General features: G+C 42.8%; 1 protein-coding gene across 1 annotated transcript in view; it reads right to left on the bottom strand.

Annotated features, from left to right (window-relative positions):
* Positions 1 to 5293: 5293 nt before the first annotated feature.
* The window catches only part of CHRNA4 (cholinergic receptor nicotinic alpha 4 subunit), a 31371-nt gene continuing 14007 nt past the window's right edge, over positions 5294 to 22657 (bottom strand). The window contains exons 5-6 of the mRNA XM_077831907.1: positions 14309 to 15689; positions 5294 to 5419 (exon numbers count right to left, since the gene is read on the bottom strand). Coding sequence (XP_077688033.1) covers positions 5294 to 5419; positions 14309 to 15689 — 1507 coding nt within the window. The remainder of the gene's footprint in view (positions 5420 to 14308; positions 15690 to 22657) is intronic.

The following is a 22657-nucleotide window of genomic DNA, read 5'->3' as shown; positions in this document are numbered from 1 at the left end:
AAAAGTTTTGTGTGTGGTTACAGTGGAGCAGCCCTGTCATTGGTGCAGAGGACAAAGTCACCTACATGGCTTATTCAAGGCTGGTATATTTATTATTTCCCTGAGAAGCCTGAGCAGAACTTAAAAGTCCTGTCTCAGCATTTCTGGTATGAAAACCAGTGGGCGTTCTTCCAAGCCAGATTGTGTAGCAGTAGGTTTCCTTATGAGACTAGCTAAATGATGAAAATACCTAAGAGACCATTGGTCCCTTCCACAATGTCTGCCTGTTCCTTGGTGCTGCAAACAGCAATGCTGGAAGAGCATTCTAAGAACTTCCGTCTCCAAAAGCGCAGTGCTTCACAGAATGGCACATATCAATCAACTCAGTGTTTTGTACACCTGCATTTTACCTACGGCCTAATCTACCACCTCTTGGCGTGCATGAAAGATTCCAAGTGACTACAGTAGGCACTGGATTGAGCCCTCAAAAAGCCAGGAGGTTTGAAATAAATTATGTTGGGACTGACTCAGAGCTTCGGCCAACATCAGGGAGTCCTAACCAGCTCAATTTTGGGCAGTCTTCTCCACAGCTAAGAATCTGGCCCCTGCTAGCAAGTCTGGCAAGTTACAGAAGACTGGTAAGAAGTCAAAAAGTTTAAATGGTGGTGAAGAGCCTCCACATCAGTGGCTCACTTACTCTATTTTATTTTTAATAATTGTGCCCCAAAGACAAGAAATTGCATTTCAAGACCCAGCAGTAGCCATCACGTAGTTATAACAATTTTTTCCAGTAAATTTTAAGGTCCATCCTACCTTGTTCCCAAAAAGAATAGTGTGATGACATTTTAATGTGTGATTTTCTTACTGAAGTGTTGTCCAAGTTACAGGTCTAAATTAATTACTTCGCAATTAGTCACATCTTACCAGCTAATGTATTGCAGAAGGTCCGCAATGCAAAGGTAGATTGGCTGGCTGATGCACAAAATTGTCAGGACTCAGGGCTAAAAACCAATCCTGGTGTAAGACGGTGCAACTCCATTGAAGCAACACTCTGGAGCAACACTCACTCATACTGGGGTTGAATACGTCTCCGTAAATAGGGAGGAAGCCAGCCATTTTGTCCAGTGCAAAAATGAGCCTGAAAATACATTTCCTTTTATTTTTCCAGTCTACTTTGAAGCATTGGTCTCCACCACTGCTTTTAGGAGACTATTCCAGGTTATTCCACTCTTTCCTGATAATCAACCTAAATCGATCTTAATTCCTTCCCAATATAAATAATAATGGGCTACATTCTGAAATTCCAGTGACTTCAGAGCGAGGGGAGATTGGGGAGTAAGGACATCAGGCTCCATAAATAATAAACAGCACAATTTTAAGCATATATTATGGTGTTTTACATATGCAAAGTGCTATGAAAATAAAATTAAGCATCAGGGGTCAGATTCTGTGCTGCAACCCGTAGGATACTCAGCACAAATTGTGCAGCCCAGAGAGAGGCAAAGGTGACTTTAAGATAAAGTCCTTAAGGTCACTTGGTCCCTGATTTGTGGCTGCAAACAGAGATGTGTACAGCCAAGTGACTCCAATTTGCACCTGCAATATGGTTTGCACTCTCAGAGTTGTAGGAGCAAAACTGGAGGCTCATTTAAATGCAGAGCTGAAAGTTTGGCCCAAAATGTTTCTATTTCAAATACTTACACTGAGGCTTCTGTTGCATAAAGGTCAGATTAGTGTCAATGTGAGGAGACCAGGATTTTCCCACGTCAGTCCATCCCACTGTGACAGTGAAGCAGGGCTGCTAATTCCAAACAGAACATCTGTAGCGGGGCCAGGGAGGCAAAATGACTCCCTATGAACTTTTGTGCGGCGAGGGGACACCCTACCCTTCATCTCTAGCTGAATGTCAGCACTGCAACCACCATTTCATAGGCTGCCCTACCTTTTAATTTAAGCAGCAACCAGGAGGGAAAACACATTCCAAACGATAACTCTTTGGTCTCATTGAATTACTATTTTGTAATTGTATTAGTTAAGTGTGGTGCAGGTTCGTATGAAGCTGAAATCTGTAGCTGTAGATCTGGAAATCCTTGTCTAAGTTTCAATATATTCCACTTCCGGGTGAAATTCATCCCTTTGGAGATGGCCAGCATGAGTCCTGTGCACCACTTAAGTCCCACTCAAACCCCATTGAGTCAGTGGGATCTGGGTTTGTGGACTTGGTGTTTCCAAGCCTGTGCTTGAGTGTCCACATTGCATTGTAAACCTGGGTTTACAATTGCCGGACCTTGGTCTCCTCTCCACGCTGCACTGTGCAGACTTTCTGACTCAAGTCTGTGGCTTGACCTGCATCCACACGGCAAAATGCCAGGACTTGGACCTGAGTAACTGCAGCACTCTGGCTCTGAACCACACCCCTCGCAGCATCCTAGGACCCAGGTCCTGAGTTCTTGCTGACCCAAGTCAGACTGATTTATGTGTGATGGAAGCAGAGCTTGGTCTCACACCTGAGTCAGAGCCCAAGCTTAGTATGCAGTGTAAACATACCCTAAATGAAGTATCGGACATGCATTGTGGCTCTGCCAGTTAGTGAATTTCAACCTCTTGGTAGCACTAACTAGGGACTTGCCGAAGCAAAGTGTGATTCTTGGTCAGTTCATTTCTACTGAATGATTCTAAATAATTTTTCAGCTCACAGATCTGAGAACACACTGAATTACTTGCATCTGAGTTGAGCGTGATTTGCTTGTGGAAAAAACATGAAAGGCTATCTCTGCATTCAGCCTCTGCATCTTTCTTTGAGTACAGTTTTCTCTGAGGTACAAACTGCAAAAAAATAAAGTCTATCCTTTTATTGAATTGAAAGACTTTAAGGGCTTAGGTTCTAACACTGTCAATGAGGCTTACCCATGGGGCACTTTTTTCCCACCACCTTATATAGAGTGAGAAACCCAAGGGAAAGGAGAGTGAACCTTCTCTCAGCAAAATGTGCTCCTCGTCCCCTGTAGTAATGAATATTCTAAAAACTTCCTAGCAATGAATTGGAAAACATAGAGGTGACCATTTTTATCTGAGATGTGAATATGTTTGCACCTTTCCAGTTCCATCTCTCTCTGGCCATTCACAGACTTTACTAAGGGATAGAAAGAAAGCAAAGAGAACGTGGAAATATTTTATTTCAGGACTTTTAGGAAGCTTCATCATTTGTTTTTTATGAAGGAATATTGGCTAAAAGTCCTAGGGAACATTGGGAACCCTCTGGAGAAGTCACCATTGGAGTGTACTCTCTCTATGCAACCTCCACTTCATCCTTCCCTCTCCCTCTTTCATACAGAAAGTGTTGGGGTACATTGAAAGCAAGGGGGTTATAGATCTGGCTTGGACCTGGTGAGGTTCAGGCAGGTACTCTGCGGCACCAATCTCTGCCAATGGATACCCATCCTGAATGATAACATCCCCCATCTCGCCACTGCTGAAGTGGAGCTCCCCACAGTGGTGATTAGATCACGGGGACTAGTGTTAGACCACAACATTCATTTCAAATGTGACATGAGCAAGAGTTGGAGCCAGGTCTTCAGTGGTGAAAAGGTAACCACTGGCAACTCATCCACCTTATTAACTGGCTTCGCTGTCAAATCACTGATCCATCCAGCCTTCACTGATCCTCCTACCCATTCAAAATATAGAAACGATCAGGCCATTGGCTGAAAAATAAGGCCATTGGCTGTTTACACCAATGAAAGTCAACATGACTCCTCAATAATGTTGCCTTTGAAGGTTGACCTGGGCCTTCTGACAGTTTGATCATAGCACTGACCAGTCTCTGTGCCTGATACTACTGTAAATCGATCCATCTTCAGAAGATGCTGTTGCTGAAATTGACATTCAACAATGGTGGCTTTTGAACCTTATCAAATGTTAATGTCTGTGCCAGAAGCAATCAAATGCATGCTCTATTGCAGCTATTGAAATAAATGTTGTATTTAAATGCTGATAACCCACTAGGACCTGAAACTGCTGATATTGCCCGCATGCACTATAAAGGTATATTTTTAAACTACCTTCAACTTGAAACTTTGCAGGCATCCTGGTGACACCCTGAACCATCCAAGACACCATCATGTTGGATTTTCTCAAGTCTTGGAGGTTGTTAAAGTGAAGTGCATGTAGAAAGAGAACCTTAATACACAGAGGAACCAGTCACCTTCCTGTATAACACAGACCTTCAATAACATTGACTCTGTCCAGATGGACATTTACTTCTGCACATAGGCCAAACTTGTCAGAGGTGACTAATGTTTATGGGTATCCAATGTCTCAATTGGGGCATCCAGAATGGCTTTTGAGAATTCTCCCATTCCTCTACAAAGGTGATTCCAATCCAAGCCTCCATATGTGGGATCTAGATATCCTATGCAAGTGTCTGTATTTAACAACAGGCCCCTTCTCTCATTTAATACTGAAAGCCTTACTGTATAAGTGCCAAGCATCTCACGCTCTGCTGATAGACACAGAGACAGAGTCCAGCTTATAGGCCTTCTGCAGCAGCCGAAGTCTGTGATCAAGCAGATTTCCATTAAGAAAAGGAAATCAAGACCAAGGCTAATGTGGATGGATCGAAACACACTTTGAGCCAAATCATGCAGTCCTTGCTCAAGCCAAAATCTTACTCTTGCAGTTTTGCATGAGTAAAGACTTCAATGCTTGGCCCGTACACTTTGATAAGGCTGCTGCTGCTGCTGCTGGGACTTTGGTCAGGGTAACTGTTTCCAGAGGCTCAAACCCTTTGTGGTCTGGCCATATGTGACTACAGCTGGACCCCCCGCGACGCACAGACAGTCTCTTGCCCAGGAATCCAAATTTGATACTTTATTTATTAAACAGCTCTCACAGGGACACAGAGTCCTGAACTGTTCCATCCTGACGGCGTGACCCTATTACACAGGACACACTGAAACCCCTCAAGACTAATGGGCCTAATTTGCCAGGGACCGGTCTGTAAATAATGCTTCGGGTAGTACTGCTTTAAGGACCACGCCTGCACTCTTACATTGTAGCGTATGTGTCAATGAATGCCACCATGCTATGTATGAATTTTAATAACAATTTCCCCCTTAAAATAGATATAGAAGATGAAGATGGCTTGCCAAATAATGTAAACTTGGAAGGAGTCCCCAGCGTGCTCTGAACAATTCATGTGCAGATACATAGTAAATTATTCATAGAGACTGTCTCCAGCTCTCTCCTCTTGTCTCCTTCCAGGTGGACTAAAATCCATAGAATGGGATGCACTTTGTTCTTTCCACAGCTATTCTTAGATCATTCCTGCCAGCCAAGGGGGAAGAAAGAGACCAACGGTGCCCAGTAAGCAGACTATGATGAACATCCAAAGGAAGATTCTGTCGATCACCATTGCAACATACTTCCAGTCTTCCTTCACCTGAGAACACAGAGGCAAGGGATGTTACCAGGGCTCTTATGGTGAAAGGACAATGTCTTTCTTTTACCTAGCCAGAGAGAGCATCTGTTTTACATTCAAGCACCTTGTGCAATGGCAGAAATGAATTCTATTAAATATGAAAAAGGGATGGATTTTCAGACGGTTCTGATATGCCTAATTTGCACATTTAATTACAACAATTGTACACACACAGCATATGCAAATAGCTCATTAGGCTTATTTGCACATGCAATAACCCATTTTCCATGGGCCACAACTGTAGGCTCAAATTAGGCAGAGGTTCAAATTGGGGAGGAAAGATTTCTTTCTCCCCCGTGCTTAAACATCTTCACTGAGGAGTTAACACACCCTAACCCATTCCAGGAAGCCTTTGCTGAGTCATAAGTGAAAATGAGCCAGCAAGTAAGAGAAATGATCATGCCTGTTCCCGTTTGCCCCACTCTCACATTGCTATGGAGGGATTTACCCAAAATCTTCTCTCTGGCAAGGCCAAATCGATTTCTGTACAGCAGAGGGGGATTTAATGTTCCTCGATGAACATTTCTTGGAATAAAGACCCACAACCTTGTCTACTATACTACAGCCACGATTTTTCCCCCCAAAAAGAGGTCTGAACAGACCAAAGTCTTGATTTATACGGATGTGCCCATTAACATTTCCTATAAGGTTCTGCCTGGTGTTTGATATTCTCAGCACATTGCAGCTGACAGTGCTGGTGACCGGCTCAACCATGAATAAGACATTAACACTGCACTGCTTCTCATCCATAGATCTCAATGCACTTTGCAAAAGTGGGTAGGTGTAGCTATGCCCTTTCATGGATACAGAAACTGAGGCCTATTGAGGTTAAGTGATCTGCTGAAGGGAATGAAGCAAGTCATTGGCAGAGATAGGAATAGAACCCAATTGTCCTAAGTCCCAGCACTCACCCCTCTCCACTGTCCTAAATCTTTGAAGAGTTAAAATGATATTGCAGCATTATTTAAAAAAGGGGAACCGAGTTAAGGCAGAGCTGAGTGCTTTGGAAAATTCCTCCCTTGGATTATCAGTGCTTTATCCAGCTAGTCAGGGCCTCATGCCAGGCAAGAGGCATAACAGATATCCTCATGATCCTGTGAAGGGGACAGGAGATCTTGCTTTAACTTCAGTTTTTACTACTTCATGGAACTAAACTATGGTGAAAATAGCTGTGGTTTTAACCCAAGGTTAATCAGTAACAATCCTATGTACATGACACTGTTTTAAAATAAATGCTTTTGCAAGTTGCTGTGAGCAATTAGTACAATTGAAACAAAAAGTGATTGGTAGGAGACCTTAAACGAGGTTGCTCAATGTTAAGGGACTCCTAAATTTGCTGGAAAACCTCTTAAACAGGTTGAAGGTAAAGGAAGCTATTCAAGTGTCAACGAATCAGTCATTTCAGCTGAGCAAGGATCATGGTTTTACAGTTTTAGTGGCATCATTCTAGTTACCATCTAACACAATGTTATGATCTGACATACAGTCAAACAAAACAACTCCCATGAATGCAATGGAATCACTCTCTTAAAACATCTCTCTGGTCTTTTCTTTCTACATTAGTCATGGTTTCACAACAGAGTTTGAGCTTGACATAAGACATGAAGTTTGCAGAGAAATCATGACATGTCAGAGACTGAATGAAAGTTTAAGTTCTGTGTGTAATACACTGCAATGTTTGTAGAGCTGGTAGAATTATTCATTTTAAATAAGTTGCCTGCGTTTAGCTCTTGTGTTGGCTCACAAATCCTTTGCAAACTAATCATGAATCTTCAGGTGTGTTTGCCATTAATGTTCACTGAATGGCTTATGCAAACAAATTTCAGCCTATGGCACACTCGTAAACTGTTCACATCTTTGATTATTTGCTATTCCTATTACTTGCTTTTGTTGCTCAAGTCGTCCAATATTGCTTCTGCTATCTGAATGGACAACCAGCTTTTTACACAGGAGAATAACAAATGATGAGAAGTGAATAAGAAATAACACACGTCTCTTACATTGTTCTTTGTACTAAGATTCATGAAACTTCAGGGATTCATAAACAGTCTCACAAACGGTCACTGTAATATTTTCAAACAATGGTTAATTTCATCCCATTGTTAACACCAGATAGACCTCATCACATTTATTCACAAACATGCTCATAAATCACTTTGTATCCTCTTTGCTCAGTTCCAATATTTTGTGACATCAGATGGTACAACTCTGCAGTGTGCTCATGGCATGTAGTGCTCCAACTTGAGTCATTTGAGAGGAGCTCTTTTGTTTCCTTGTGATGTATCATCCTCCTCAAACAACTTTGAGTGGCCCTCTTTAAAATTAGCCAAAATACAGGTTCAAAACCAAGTGCTAGAGGTGCACAGTTGAGTGCATGTTACTGATGATCCATCCACTGCAACAAAACACACACAAATAACTTGTATCAGCACTGTCTACACTTCCATAGATCTCAAATCCCTTCAAAGGAGTAAAAACCTGTGCATGGAATCGAACATATATTTCCATGACTATATATATTTCAATTCCCCAGGAGTCCCATTCCATTGATATCAAGCAGACTGTGAATAAACTCCATTGGGCAATTAAAATCCTTGCTCATACTCCCTACTGAAATCAGCTCAAAGGGGAGAAAACAAAATATTTACATTCCATGAGGCAGAGCGCTCTGAACCTAGTCCATACGTTATATAGGCCGGTTTTAAGCCCAGCCCAGACTAATGAGAATCTGATTCAGTGGCGTAGCTAGGAGTGGAAATTTGGGTGGGCTCCAACTTTCGGGTAGCTGGGCAATGACACTGTGTTAGTTCAGCTTCTCCCCTGAGACCACACCATGTTGCTAGCCCTGGTGCCCCCAGGCACAGGGCTTCACCTGCCGAGCTGGGCACAGGCATGGGCGGCTCAGAAAATGGCAAGGCAGAGCTGCTGGAGTGTAGCTGTCTGAAGGGTGGGCGCAGAGCTCTGTCCTGGATTTCAGGTGCCCGAGTGACACTCCGGGGCACTGTAGCAGCACTAAACCCTTCTCAGGTAAGCGTGGGCCTGGATGATAAGTGGGTGGGCCAAGGCTACGCGCCTGCCCTGACTAGAGGCAGATTACAGAGTGTAACCGCAAGAAGAGATGATTACTGAGAGGAGATGGGGCCTCTAAAGCGATAGAACTCTCCTACTGCTGCTTGTGCCCAGTACATCCATCAGACAAGTACCTCCGACGCTATGCTCACAAATGAACGTGACTGGCTGGTATGCTCTACCCACTGCTGTGGTAGGTCTGTTCAAAACAGGGATCGGCAACCTCTGGCATGTGGCCCATCAGGGAAACCCGCTGGCGGGCCGGGATGGTTTGTTTACCTGCCACGTCCGCAGGCTGGGCCTATCGCAGCCAATGGGGACTGGGGGAAGTGGCATGGGCTGAGGGACGTGCTGGTTTAAAGTGACATACCAGTGATACGTAAGGGAGAAGGATGCAGAAGTAAAGGGGCCAAGCACCACAACTGAATTTGGTCAAATTGTTCATCAGAGGAATGGTTGTAACTAATTATACCCTTCCTACTCGTCAATGGGTGTCAACATAGCAATACCTAGTCCCCCGGCCTCATCCCTGCCATTAAACAGGCCCATTTGGGGCTCAGTCCTGCCAGGTATTGAGCGGTCTGGCTCTGATTCAGCAAAACCTCTTAAGTATGGGAGCTGTCCCATTCACATCAATGGCAGTAGTCATATGATTTAAGCTAAACATGCTTAAATGCTTTGTTGGCCTGGGGCCAAACTGCTCAGCACCTTGCACAATTGATCTCTTAATGGCGGTATGATGGCTGTTTAATGATCAGAATCACTTTCAAATACAAAATAGAGTGAATAAGTCTTGATCCTGCAACTATTGGAAGCCAGGGCAAAATTCCCACTGAGTTTGGGATCAGGATGATAATTCAGAGAGGGCAATTTAGACTATGAATTTCATTTCCTCCCCACTGTTCATCAGTTGTCCATGAGCAACTAATGAGATTCTCTGATTTATTCATCACTTGATGAGAGCCAGTGCTGGACTTTGAATTGGATTGTGATTCTCATAGTTTGACATTCAACATCTGTACTGCATGGGAGAGCTAGATAAGTTCTGCGGGATTGTTTCTGTTTCACAATTTGATGTCTTAGGTATGTAACCAACAAAGCACAGATTTGGAACTTCACCATCCAATGCACAACTGGAAAATTACTTTTAGCAAATATTCCAGCACCCAAGGTAAAAATGAGCTTGATGTATTTGTGCTAGTAAAGCGTTAGGTGCTTGATTTGGTCCAGGAAAGGAAACATGAGAGGGCTGTAAGCAGTCTAATTGAAATTTGCTTCTAAATTTGATTGTATCTTCACTGAATACTCAGCTCTTCTCGAAGATGGATTTGCATCAAATGTTGGTCATTTGGCATTCAAGACCACAGACAGAGCACAGAAGAGAGAAACGAGAAAGGATGAGTGGAAACAAAAAAAGACTAGGAAGAAAGGGAAATTAGATGTTTTTAACTGTGCTATAGTCTTTCCCTCTGACTGAAATTCTCCTTCAGATTGCCCTCTATACTGCAATCTCCATGCAGTGCAATCTATAGAGACATCACCAGCAACTTGCATACAGATATCAATACCTGGCACACAACCACTGATATGTATTTTACCTAGCTTTAAGAGGCTCACCCACGATTGATATGGGGCTATAAAGTAGCCAGATCTCCCCTACTAAGACTCCCTCCAGGTAAGAGTGAGTTCGCAGGTGAACCTATCTAGCCACTTCCTATGCCAGAGCCATTCAGCCCCTGGCATATGGGATTGGCGTGGGGAGGAGGGATGGCTGGAATGCTGATGTGCACCAGGGATCACTATCTGGCAGATGGGCCATTGCCTGTGGTATAAGTTAGAGCAGCCCCAAGAGTGTCTGCTCTATGCTGTTAGAAATAAAGCTGGGGGAAATTCTGCAACCCTCTCCCGCATCAAATAATCATTCCAATTTTATTTTTAAATCACTTCATATCACACCTCCCTTGAATTTGCTTTCCACCATTAAGCTAGAAATGAGATTCCTGGCAATGTTGCCAAAATAGTGACTTTTAAGCAAATATTGCAGAACATATGCAGGAAGCAAATACCCAATTCAGAAGTGTGAGTATTTGTGCGGGAATTCTGATTCTAAGAGTCAGGATCACCCAGTTAGGATGCGGGAACACGAACAATACCATGGGACTTACAAGTCACTCAGAACAGCTCAAACGTAGTGTATTGAATCCTTACAATGAAGAGCTGTGGAAAATCTGTAGATCAAGAACTACTGGAGAGTTTAATGGGCAAGTAATTCTACATGATTAATACTTTTTGAGAAAAAGAAGGGTTTCTGCAGACAATGTAGCCCTGATTCAGCTAGGTAATGGATTATAAGCATGTGAGTGTTCCTATTGACTTCAGTGGGAATATTCATGCGTAGAGTTAGTCATGATGAGTTTAACTACCTTGCTGGATCATGGCCTTTATGAACAAAGGAAGGTGCAAAATGTGATGACTACAGTTTTGGTTACAAATTAGTCACTCATTTCCAACTGAAAAGTCACCTCCCTAGCCTTTATATTTCTTTAAAGCAATAGTATACATTTATTTGGGTTGGGGGAAAGGTTCTGAATATTTAAATGGACTGGACCATTAACTATTCCATGTTGCCGACAAACCAACTTATCATTTCCAAAGAATAGGAACAGTATTAGAATCTTCAGCCAATGGAAAGATCTGGTGGTTTGAACATGAAGGTTCTTTATCTGACTGTTTTTATTTTACTATAATGCAGAGGATGATTTTCCTGTCACAGTATAATGCTACCTTCCAAGACACTTGGAACATTTGTTCCTGAATCAAGCATCCTAAATAGTAGGCAAAGAGCAAGTAATGCAGGCTACCAGCAGCACACCATTTTGGGGTACTAATTACTGTAAAACCTTCATTTGTTCAGAGGAAATAGTGTATTTCTCAAGCATAAATGGATATCACTGTGATAACTTGAGTGTCTGTGTTTCCAGACCATGCTGTTAATGCATAGGTGGTAATGAAAAGGCAACTTGGTTATTCTAGCTCAGGTTTGACATACAGCTTGTCTTGCTCATCACAGTCTGTAAGAAATCTCTGATGGCATTTCTATGATATACTGGAGGTATTCAATTTTGTCATTTCCCTAAGTGTGACTATGTGCCTGGATTTGCATGCAGACATGTTTTGTAACAGACTGCTGTTTCCTGCTTTCCCATTTTTATTTTGATTGAAAAACTTAATTAAATGAACTATTTACTTTTCATTTAGAAATATGTCCCTTGTGGCGATGATACTAAAAAAAACCCCAACAGTCGGGAGCTTCAAGAGAAACTTTGTCTCCCTTGCAATGCTATGTAGGTCTCTGAAAATACTCCAACAGCAGCATAGGTTCAGTGTCTCTGAAGTTGTAGGTAGGGTTGGGGCAGCTGGTGCAATGTTCTGGAAATGTTCACTCCATGACAAATTTCAATGCTTTTGATTTTTCATCCCAAGTCAGGAGGAAAGTAACCGTTGAAATATTGGACGTTCCTATAGAAACAAGCATCCCCATTTTTCCGTCAGCTCTACTCCTAAGAATTAATCTTCAGTTCACATTTGTAATATTTCTTTCTGCTATTTCCTTTCTGGATTCAGAACAAGAGCAAACCACAAAAATCTATTGGGGAAGGGTAGAAAGTCAGTGGAGAATACCTCAAGTGCTCCACCCTACAAAAAACACTGGGGTACAGGTCTTCTCCTCTAGTCCTTTCTCTTCTATTTTCTGAGGGAATTGCAAGAGTCACTACGGTGCTAAACTCTGGTGAAACAAGCTTATTTATGTAGCAGGGAATAGAGAAAAAAATAAAGCAACTTAACATAGTAGATTTGGCGTCTATTCCCAGGGAAATCTAAAGAATCAATGGTCCCTAGGACCATAGTTTTCCAATGTGTTTATGTGTTCTCATGCTGAATATTTTTAAACCACTAACCCATTAGACTGGTGTGGTGGAATGTTCATTTACAGAAGACAAAGCTGTTCTTTTCTCTTGTACATTGACAGTCATGATGGGGGCAGCTCTCCCCTTAACATATTGGACCATTTCACAAGGGGAAAGTGTCACATGGCATCAGAGGAGAAGGTACGCACTAGTGGTTTTCATCACACATTATCTATAATGCAAATGAAAAGTATGGATTACAAAGAATCCAATAGTCATTTATTCAATACTATATTTATATTGACACACTTATAAAGAGATTTACATGAACTGGAAGGTATCTTTGTTTTGATTCAGAGGGGGGAAATGATGCTCTTTTATTAAATCATGGGGAATATATGGGCCAAATTCTATTGATGTCAGTGGCAATACATCTGATTCACACTGGAATACATAAAAGCAGGATTTGACTCATATAGTTTTAACTCATTGTGACACAGCTGTGGTCCAGAAGAGAAGAGGGATGGTCCAGAGGCTCATCTGTAAAGTAAAATGTGGTCAAGTTCCCAACAAATGAGCAGCAGAGACTGCCTTTGAATTCTCCTTTTTGCTTTTTATCTAATGCTTGCAGTGGTACAAGCTTTCCCTTCCCAGATTATAGCTTTAGGGGTGGGTTATGTTCTGCAACAGCTGGGTCCTGTTCCTGTGAGGTGCTGAGCACCTTCAGCTCCCACTGAAGTCAATGTAATTTACATCTGAACACACGGCCATAATGGGTCAGAACAATGGTCCATCTAACCCAGTAGCTTGCCTTCTGACAGTGGCCAGTGCCAGATGTTTCAGAGGGGATGAACAGAACAGGGCAATTCCAAGTGATCCATCCCCTGTTGTCCCATCCCAGTTTCTGGCAGTCAGAGGTTTAGGGACACCAGAGCATGGGGTTGTGTCCCTGACCATCTTGGCTAGTCGTCATTGATGGACCTGCCTTCCATGAACTTATCTAATTCTCTTCTGAATCCAGTTATACTTTTGACCCTCACAACATTCTCTGGCAATGAATTCCATAAGTGACTGTGGTTTGTATGAAGAAGTGCTATCTTATGTTTGTTCTTAACCTGCCACCTATTTATTTCAGCAGGTGACCTCCTAGATCTTGTGTTATGTGAAGGGGTAAATAACACTTCCCTATTCACTTTCTCCGCACTCGTCATGATTTTATAACTCTCCTATCAAACCTTCACTTGTGGTGCTCAGAATCTCATGGGAGGTGTTTAACAACTTGCAGCACCAAAGGTCAGGTGTGTAGAGCTCAGCTGAGCTCCGTCTGGTATGATTTGCTTTCACCAAGTGTTCTGGTTCTTTGCTGTATCATTATAAAATGGTGTCCAGATCTCTTATTTATAGGCAAGTGAAGCTACACCTCTGAGCTGCAGTGTGCTAAGCTTAGAACCAATGGTTATTTTAACAAGACCCAGTGCCAGAGGAATAGCACAGGGCATTCCTAAGCAAAGCCAATCTGTTGAAAGCTATGTGGTGGCTGTCAAGGTTAAAAGAGCAATGACAGATGTGGTACTCAACAACAAGGACAATCTTCTCCTGTACGGCTAGATCATGAAATAGGCAGCAGCAACAGAGAAGCACTGCTAACCTGAGCCCCAACCCTGCAAGACACTGAGGGCCCTCAATGCTCATTGACTGGATCCCAGCCAAGGCTATAACTAAAGCTGGTTGAGATGTTTCAAAATTTGAAAACTTTTCCATGAAAATGTGGATGCTACAAAGGGGTGGAAGGGATTGTTTGACCTGCTTTTCATGAGTTACATGAGTTTTGTTTGACAGTCACAATGGGTGGCAGGCAGCCAATTGTACTTACTGAGAAATCTGCATCCTCGGCTCTCAAGTGGTCTGCGATGTAATGGACCCCTTCCACTGCCAGCTTCAAGGCAGGGGACATCAGCAACACGTGTTGCTCTTTGGTGCTGAGAGTTTTGGTTCCTTGCTCCGAAGAGCTGGTTGCCACATTCTTTTTACACTTGCATTTACACTGGGAGGCTTTGCTTTGGGGCTGCTTTTCATTTAGATGATACCGCTGAGATGCCGGAGAGCCACTGGTCTGGCCGTTGGTCTGGGAGGACTCCTCTTGCAGGTAGCAGTACTGGATGCTCCTGGATCTGCAGCGGATGCTCCCATCCTCTACTTTGTTTGGGCTGTACATCTGCTGGATGCTTAATGATCTGCTCTTGGGGATGGACATGGACTGGGTGTCACTCAAGAGATGGCAGGGGGGCTGGAGCGAGGAGCAGCTAGCCTGTGCCGGCTCTTGGTGTAGCACAGAGTATTGGAGAGAAGGTGACTTGCCAACAGTCTGGGGTTTGGCTTGCTCCTCAAGATGGCCACAGAAGGAAGAGGTGGGTGATGGTTCTTTGCTCTGAGGGCTGTTTGAAGAGGAGGTAGTAAACTTAGGCTCCACTTTGGTCTCAGACCGAAGCTGCGGAGAGGAGGCTATTTTGTGCATGGACTCAATCAGCTTCTTGCAATTGTCCTTCACCGCTGCGGGCCGTTGCATGAAAAGGAGGCGTGGGACAACATCGAGAAAGATCCGCTTCACCCAGTCAGGCATGGTGTGGGTGCGGGGGGAGCGGTGGTGCACGTTGAGCACAAAGACAGTGATGATGATGGACAAGGTGACAAATATCATGGTGAAAAGCAGATATTCTCCAATCAAGGGGATGACCAAGGAGGTGGAAGGGATGATCTCCGTAATGAGCAGCAGGAACACAGTGAGTGACAGCAGCACTGAGATACAAAGGGTGATCTTCTCACCACACTCTGAAGGCAGGTAGAAGACTAAGACAGTCAGGAAGGAGATAAGGAGGCAGGGGATGATCAGATTAATTGTGTAGAATAAGGGCAGCCTCCTGATAATAAAGAAGTAGGTGATATCAGGGTAGATCTCTGTGCAGCACTCATATTTCTTGATGTTGTAATTCCCCACGGCATTGATGATGACCCATTCTCCACTCTCCCAGTAGTCCAGTTGGTCCACATGGCTGTGCATGCTCACTAAGTCTATCTTGGCTTTGTCATAGGTCCAGGAGCCAAACTTCATGGTGCAGTTTTGCTGGTCAAAGGGGAAGAAGGTGACATCAATGCTACAGGAGCTTTTGTAGATAGCAGGGGGCATCCACTTGATTCTTCCATCATAAAAAAGGTGGGCTTTGGTCAGGTGGGTGACTGCAAAGTCCCCATCTGCACTAAGGGGAAAATAAGATAAAGAGGAAATCAGAATCCACTGCTTTAAAATTAGTTCACAGACCTTGTACAATACGGCTTATGTTTTCAAAATGTCTGGGATGTTGTTAACCCCCCAACTCTTGCCAACTGTGCAATGGGATATTTAGTGAGTTCCAAGGCACTTGTGTTGCATTGCCACATATGAGAGCTATAATGGTGCATGAAAATTGGGTATGTGTAGTATAGCAAGTGGGTTGTGAAACCTATTTGTATACACAAATGTTTGATTTGCAGGTGCCAGCTTAGGCAGGCAAATGTCAGGCCCCACCTTAAACAAATCAAGCACTTAAATTCAGAACTGACCAGGGCTTTTGCTTTACAGCTCATCCAAGAAAAAAATCCTGCCGGCAGCCAAGTGCCCCCTAGAACAGCTGTGGCATTGGTTCAAACCAGACACAGGGAACTGTGCCCACTTTTAAGTCAGTTACAACATCTCCTGCTATACCTAGATTTTCCTTGATGCTCTCCCATCTAACTACTGACCAGGCCTGAGCTTGTAGGTAGCTTGTAAATCCTACAGTGCTGGTAGCATCATGCCATCAGGTTTCATGGCTGCAGACTATGCAGAATGGGATTAATTGTGAAGGTTGCTATATGGAAACCTAGGGAGAATATCTGATTAATAATAATAGAAACAAAACTCTTGATTCCGCAGACTGTTATCAGGTCCTCTCTGAGCCTTCTCGACTCTTGATGAAACAGGCACAATTCTTTTTACCTTTCCTCATAGGTCATGGTTTCTAAGCCCCTTCTCATTTTTGTTGCTCTCCTCTGGACGCTCTCTAATGTAACTATTTCTGTCACAGCTAAGCCCAGAGTATCTGTTCTATGCCCCTCTCAGACACAGATTTATTGTGGGAGGAGACACTTAACATCTGGGCGTGGCTACGCTTCACTAAACCACCCATTGTCGGCCCATGTCAGCTGACTCGGCCTCAGGGCTATAAAATTGCAGCGCAGACATTCAGACTCAAGCCCAGGTTCTGGGAGCCTCTTCACTTACAGGGTCCCAGAGCTCAGACTCCAGCCCAAGCCCGAACACTTACATTGCAGTTTTATAGCCCCACAGCCTGAGCCCCGTGAGCCCGAGTCAGCTTCCATGGGTCAGCCGCAGGTGTTTTATTGCAGTGTAGACATACCCAAAGGGCTAATCTTTTTTTTCCCTCCCACCTTTGTTCTGTCTTGCCTATTTATACTGTCAGGTCTTTAGGCAGTGACTGTCTCTTACTATAAGTTTGTACAGGGCCTAGCACAATGGGGCCTGTAGACTTTAGCACAACACGTAATAAGGATATTTTATTTGGGAAGGTCGTTTTCCAAATAAGCGAGAAAACTACTGAATAAATTGAGTCAAATGCAGATGTTGCTAATCTGTGTAATCAAGCCCTTGGAACAATGCACATACGTCATACTGCACAATGTCCCATGTTCAGCATTGTGCGTGCGACAATGGTTTTTAAAGAAGTTACCTTTTCACCAACCTTTTCTTTCATGCTGCGGCAGAACATGATATGCTGTAGCATGGGTTGTTGCTGCTCATCTCAGTGCTGTGACTCCCGCTGAGTTTAGTTTGAGAGCCCTGTTTCCCTGGCTGGGGGGGATGGGCTTACAAAGATGTGGGTCAAACCATTTCTTAAATTGTTCAAGCATTTCAGATTCGCCATCTCTCTCTCTCTAATCTTCCAGCTGTACCCCCAGCAGTCAGAACTAAGCCCCAAAGTGTCATCCCTGTGCCACTTCTTTCTCTCTACTAAAGCTAAACAAAAGAGATCTAATCCCGGCACACTGGCCTATAGAGCCACTGCTGTCACATCTCATCTGAGCACTGAAGCAGGAGAGCAGGACTGAGGGATCCCTATCCTGGATCAGCTCCAGCTGGGGACACGTTGGCTGGAGAAAAAACGGTTTCTCTCTATACCAGGTTTAATGTATTTCAAGTTTTTAGCAGAAGATTTCTCCTCTTGGTTTTTTATTTGTTTGTTTTATTAGCTCTGTTGCTTGCTACTGGTTTGCATCATATGAAGTTTCTTCCTTGGTATCCAGCCACAAGAAGATATACCAATGCCCAAGCCTGATCTCTGTCAGAGTGTCACTGTTTCCCTCATTGGTTTCACTGCTGACTTTTTTTTTTTTCTTTTTTTACTACTATCTAATAGCAAGATCACATATTCAAACACTTGAGCTTCTGAATTTCCACCTGCTATTTTTAGGGGGCATTAAAAAAAATTGGCCAGTCTTGTTTAAAAGTTATTCAAAATACTATTTACAATGTTTTCTGTGTGCATTAAACATTTGTTTTACTAAGGGTTTGTCTACACTACAAAATTATGTCGACCTAAGTTATGTTGGCGTACAACCAGCGCAGTAATTAAATCACTTCTGCGTGTCTGCACTACACTCCTTCTGTCGGTGGCGTGTGTCCTCACCAGGAGCGCTTGCACTGATTGAACTGTCAGTGTGGGATGGCTTCTGAAAGTCAGCAACTGTTGAAGTAAGCAACACCATTTCCATACTGACACTGCATTGACCTAAGCACTATGCCTCTCGCGGAGGTGGATTTATTAAGTTGGCGTAGCGAGCAAGTTACATCGGCGGGAGTGACATTTTAGTGTAGCTGTTTACAGAGATAGTGCGATGTAAGCTGCCTCGCGTTGACCTCACTCTGTAGACCAGGCCTAAGAAAGTGTGGAGTACTCGCTTTGAAGTTGGGCGGGATCTATTAATACCTACGTATCAGGGTACAAATAAAAGAGACCTGAGATTTAACTGTGTCATGCTTTCTGAAAAGACAGAACTCTGGACTGTGCTGAACCAGAGTTAAGCTGAGGTGCAAAAAGAAGGGGAATGTTAGTTATATATAATATTGCCTCAGCATCCCTCTGTTACACACACACACACACACACTGAGGAACTGAGGGAAATATTTCTTTAAAGTGTAGGTAAATAATTGCAATTTTCAAGTGCAATCATAATTCTGGGATTTGAGTGCACAATCACCCTCTTAGCATGCACACTCATTGTAACTGTACATACAAGTTAGTTGCACAAATCTGTACATGTTTTTCCTCTGTGAAATTCTGGCCCCCTTAGAAGCCATTATTTGTTCAAACATATACAGGGTTTTTGAGCCTGTAAATAAGGACACCTGCAACATAACAAGGTCAATTTTAGAGAGTGATTTTGCCAATTTGGCCCTGCACATTTCATTGAATGCTGCTAAAAGTAATCCCAAGCAGTCCACACACACACATACACACAGAGTCAAATAGAATAAGTAAGAAGAGCTTTTGGATGTCAGAGTAATGCATGGCATTAAGTGCCTGCTATGGTAATTGGTGTTATTAATTAGCACATTCCTTTCTGATTAATCATAGTTTTAACCGCACTGCTAAACAATAGAATACACTTCAAATGTATTAAATATTTTGGATGTTTTTCTATATTTTCATATATATTCTGTCCTGAGTTGTAATTGAAATAAAACTGTATATTTTTATTACAAGTATTTGCACTGTAAAAATGATAAACAAAATTCACCTCCTACAAGTACTGTAATGCAATCTCTTTGTTGTGAAAGTGAAACTTACAAATGTAGATTTTTTTGTTATATAACTGCACTCAAAAACAAAACAATGTAAAACTTCAGAGTCTACAAGTCTACTCAGTCCTACTTCTTGTTCAGACAATCGCTAAGACAAACATGTTTGTTTACATTTATGGGACATAATGCTGCCCGCTTCTTATTTACATTGTCACCAGGAAGTGAGAACAGGCATTTGCATGGCACTTTTGTAGCCGGCATTGCAAGGTATTTACGTGCCAGATATGCTAAACATTCGTATGCCACTTCATGCTTCAGCCACCATTCCAGAGGACATGCTTCCATGCTGACAATGCTCATTAATTAAATTTGTGACTGAACTCCTTGCGGGAGAATTGTATGTCTCCTGCTCTGTTTTACCCACTTTCTGCCATATATTTCATGTTATAGCAGTCTCGGACGCTGACCCAGCACATGTTGTTCATTTTAAGAACACTTTCACTGCAGATTTGACAAAAGGCAATGAAGGTAGCAATGTGAGATTTCTAAAGATAGCTACAGCACTCAACCCAAGGTTTAAGAATCAGAAATGCCTTCCAAAATCTGGGAGGGACGAGGTGTGGAGCATGCTTTCAGAAGTCTGAAAAGAGCAACATTCCGATGCAGAAACTACAGAATCCGAACCACCAAAAAAGAAATCAACCTTCTGCTGGTGGCAGCTGACTCAGAAAATGAAAATGAACATGCGTCGGCCCACACTGCTTTGGATTGTTATCGAGCAGAAACTATCATCAGCATGGACGCATGTCCCCAGGAATGGTGGTTGAAGCATGAAGGGACATATCAATCTTTAGCACATCTGGCAGGTAAATATCTTGGGACAACGGCTACAACAGTGCCATGAGAACACCTATTCTCACTTTCAGGTGACATTGTAAACAAGAAGCGGGCAGCATTATTTCCTGTAGATGTAAACAAACTTGTTTGTCTGAGCAATTGGCTGAAAAAGAAGCAGGACTGAGTGGACTTGCAGGCTCTAAAATTTTACATTTTTATTTTTGAATGCAGTTTTTTTGTACATAATTCTACATTGGTAAGTTCAACTTCCACGATAAAGAGATTGCACTACAGTACTTGTATTAAGTGGATTGAAAAATACTATTTCTTTTGTTTTTTTACTGTGCAAATATTTGTAATCAAAAATAAAGTGGGGACTGTACCCTTTGTATTCTGTGTTGTAATTGAAATCAATATATCTGAAAATGTAGAAAACACCCAAAAATATTTAAATAAATGGTAGTCTATTATTGTTTAATAGTGTAATTAATCACACAATTAATTTTTTTAATCTCTTGACAGCCATTGAAAATATAAATATCCGACCACTGAATTTTTGGGCCAAAGCCCCAAAATGTTCAGTATTTGGCCAAAAACTAAGTTTTTGGGAGTGTTGTTTGAAAATTTTCAGGGTTTGTTTTTTCCATGCCAGTCTATCTTCAATAGCTCCCAAAAAAATTAATGAAATCAGGCAAAGCCACTACTGCATTTTAGTCTCCTCTGATTGAAAAATGCAATGCTGATATTCAATGACATGAACACCGCTCTTTGCCTGGGCATTTTCTTTCCAGTTTCCTGGCTAGAACAAATCTTTCTGCCTGATTTTACCTTCCTGTAAAACCAGGCTGAGCAATGAAACATTCACTGTGTGTGACACTTCCATACACACTACTGTTGTTGTTGTCCTTTAAAGTTTGATAAGAAACTGGAATCTCATTCAGCATTTAATGAGATCTTTGAGGCATGAGTAAGTCATTCATTAATGGAACAGCATGTTTATAATTGGACTCATGTCACAGGAGAGTGATTATGATGATAATGGTCCCCTCCCATGTACAGCATCATTCAATTGGCTAGGTGCACTATTGCAATATCAGGTATTCGTTAATACCAGAGCCAGGTTACCAGGCTAGATGGCCTGCCCTGGAAAGGCAAACCTTATGCTCCATTAGGATCCAAAGCCTTGGGCAGCTCACAGTTGTAACATTCTTCATTGCACAAACACACCTCACTGCATTTTAGGGAGGGTTGGGTGGAAATTTAGACCCTGAAAATGTTGGAGAGAAGAGCACGCAAATCCTTTCACCCTAACAAAGATTAAGGGTTCCAGGGGAAGGAGGGAGGCATATCTCCTTCCAGGAGGAGGGAGGCCTGAATATCTCTGCTGATTGCACACTGGGGCACAGTTCAAAGGAAGCCCAAGAGCAGCGCTGCATTTAAGAGACAGTGGCGATGGAGCAGAGGTGGTGGCTAGAGCCCTAACGCCAAGACTGCTGCCTCTACCAGGAGGTTCCCCAGCCTACCTCTCTTGCCTCTGAGTGGGAGGAGCTTCACAGCCCACAGATATGCCTGTGATGGAGGAGACATGCTCCTCTGGAGTCCTTGCTGCTGGCAAAGGGAAGGAGAGAGCAGCTTGGCTCCTCTGGACATCTTATGGCTACCAAAGAAGATATAGCAGGTCCCAAGACACATGCTTCTCCTAACTGACCCAAGCCTCCAAATCTTCTGGGATTCACCCATTGCTAGGTTTATATGAATTTACAAGCCAGAAGCTGGGGAGAAAAGACAGAGAGGGGAAGAGACAAGAGGACATTGCTTTATCTCTCTGTTCCCCGATCCCTGCCTTAATTTCTTCATAACAGAGTAAAAGCACCAAACTCTCTCACTGGATATTGGGCTGAGCATTATGCTGGTGAATGCAGAGGGGAGACAACTGAACAGAAAAAATTGGCCAGATACTTTGCCAGGAGAAATGGAACAATGGTGATTTTCCCCAGCTGAAGTTCCAGCCCATAGTCTTTATTAAACATACATCTGAGAATAATATTTGCTCATCTACATTTCCCTCCTAGGAGTTACGTAAAGCCATGGAGTTTCATTCAGACACCAACTCTTAGTGGCAGTTTACCAGTCTACATATTATAGACTAATTATTTTCAGACCTTTTTGTTACTAGAGTTCGATTCCATCTTGAGAAGTGACTCGAGAAGTAGTTTGTAATGTTGTGGCCGCCATGTTGGTCCCAGGATATTAGAGAAACAAGGTGGGCGAGATATCTTTTATTGGACCAATTTCTGTTGACGAGAGAGACAAGCTTTTGAGCCTGGACAGGGCTCTTCTTCTGATCTTGAAGAAGAGCTCTGTGGAAGTTCGATAGTCCCCCACCTTGTCTCTGTAACAGTAGCACTGTTTGGTTCTATAGATATCGTCTCTCAATGATTTCTACACTGTTTCTGTTTTCTTCGACAAGGAGAAAGAAGGATCTTTTTAAACTGCCTACCTTGCAAACTCAGCCTTGAATCCAAAAGTCGGGCAGGGTCTGCTCTGGCT

The sequence above is a fragment of the Eretmochelys imbricata genome, chromosome 13 (genome assembly GCF_965152235.1).
Source record: "Eretmochelys imbricata isolate rEreImb1 chromosome 13, rEreImb1.hap1, whole genome shotgun sequence".
In the NCBI taxonomy this organism is placed as follows: domain Eukaryota; kingdom Metazoa; phylum Chordata; order Testudines; family Cheloniidae; genus Eretmochelys; species Eretmochelys imbricata.
Note: the sequence above shows the minus strand (reverse complement) of the source record. Positions and strands in the feature narration are given on the sequence as shown.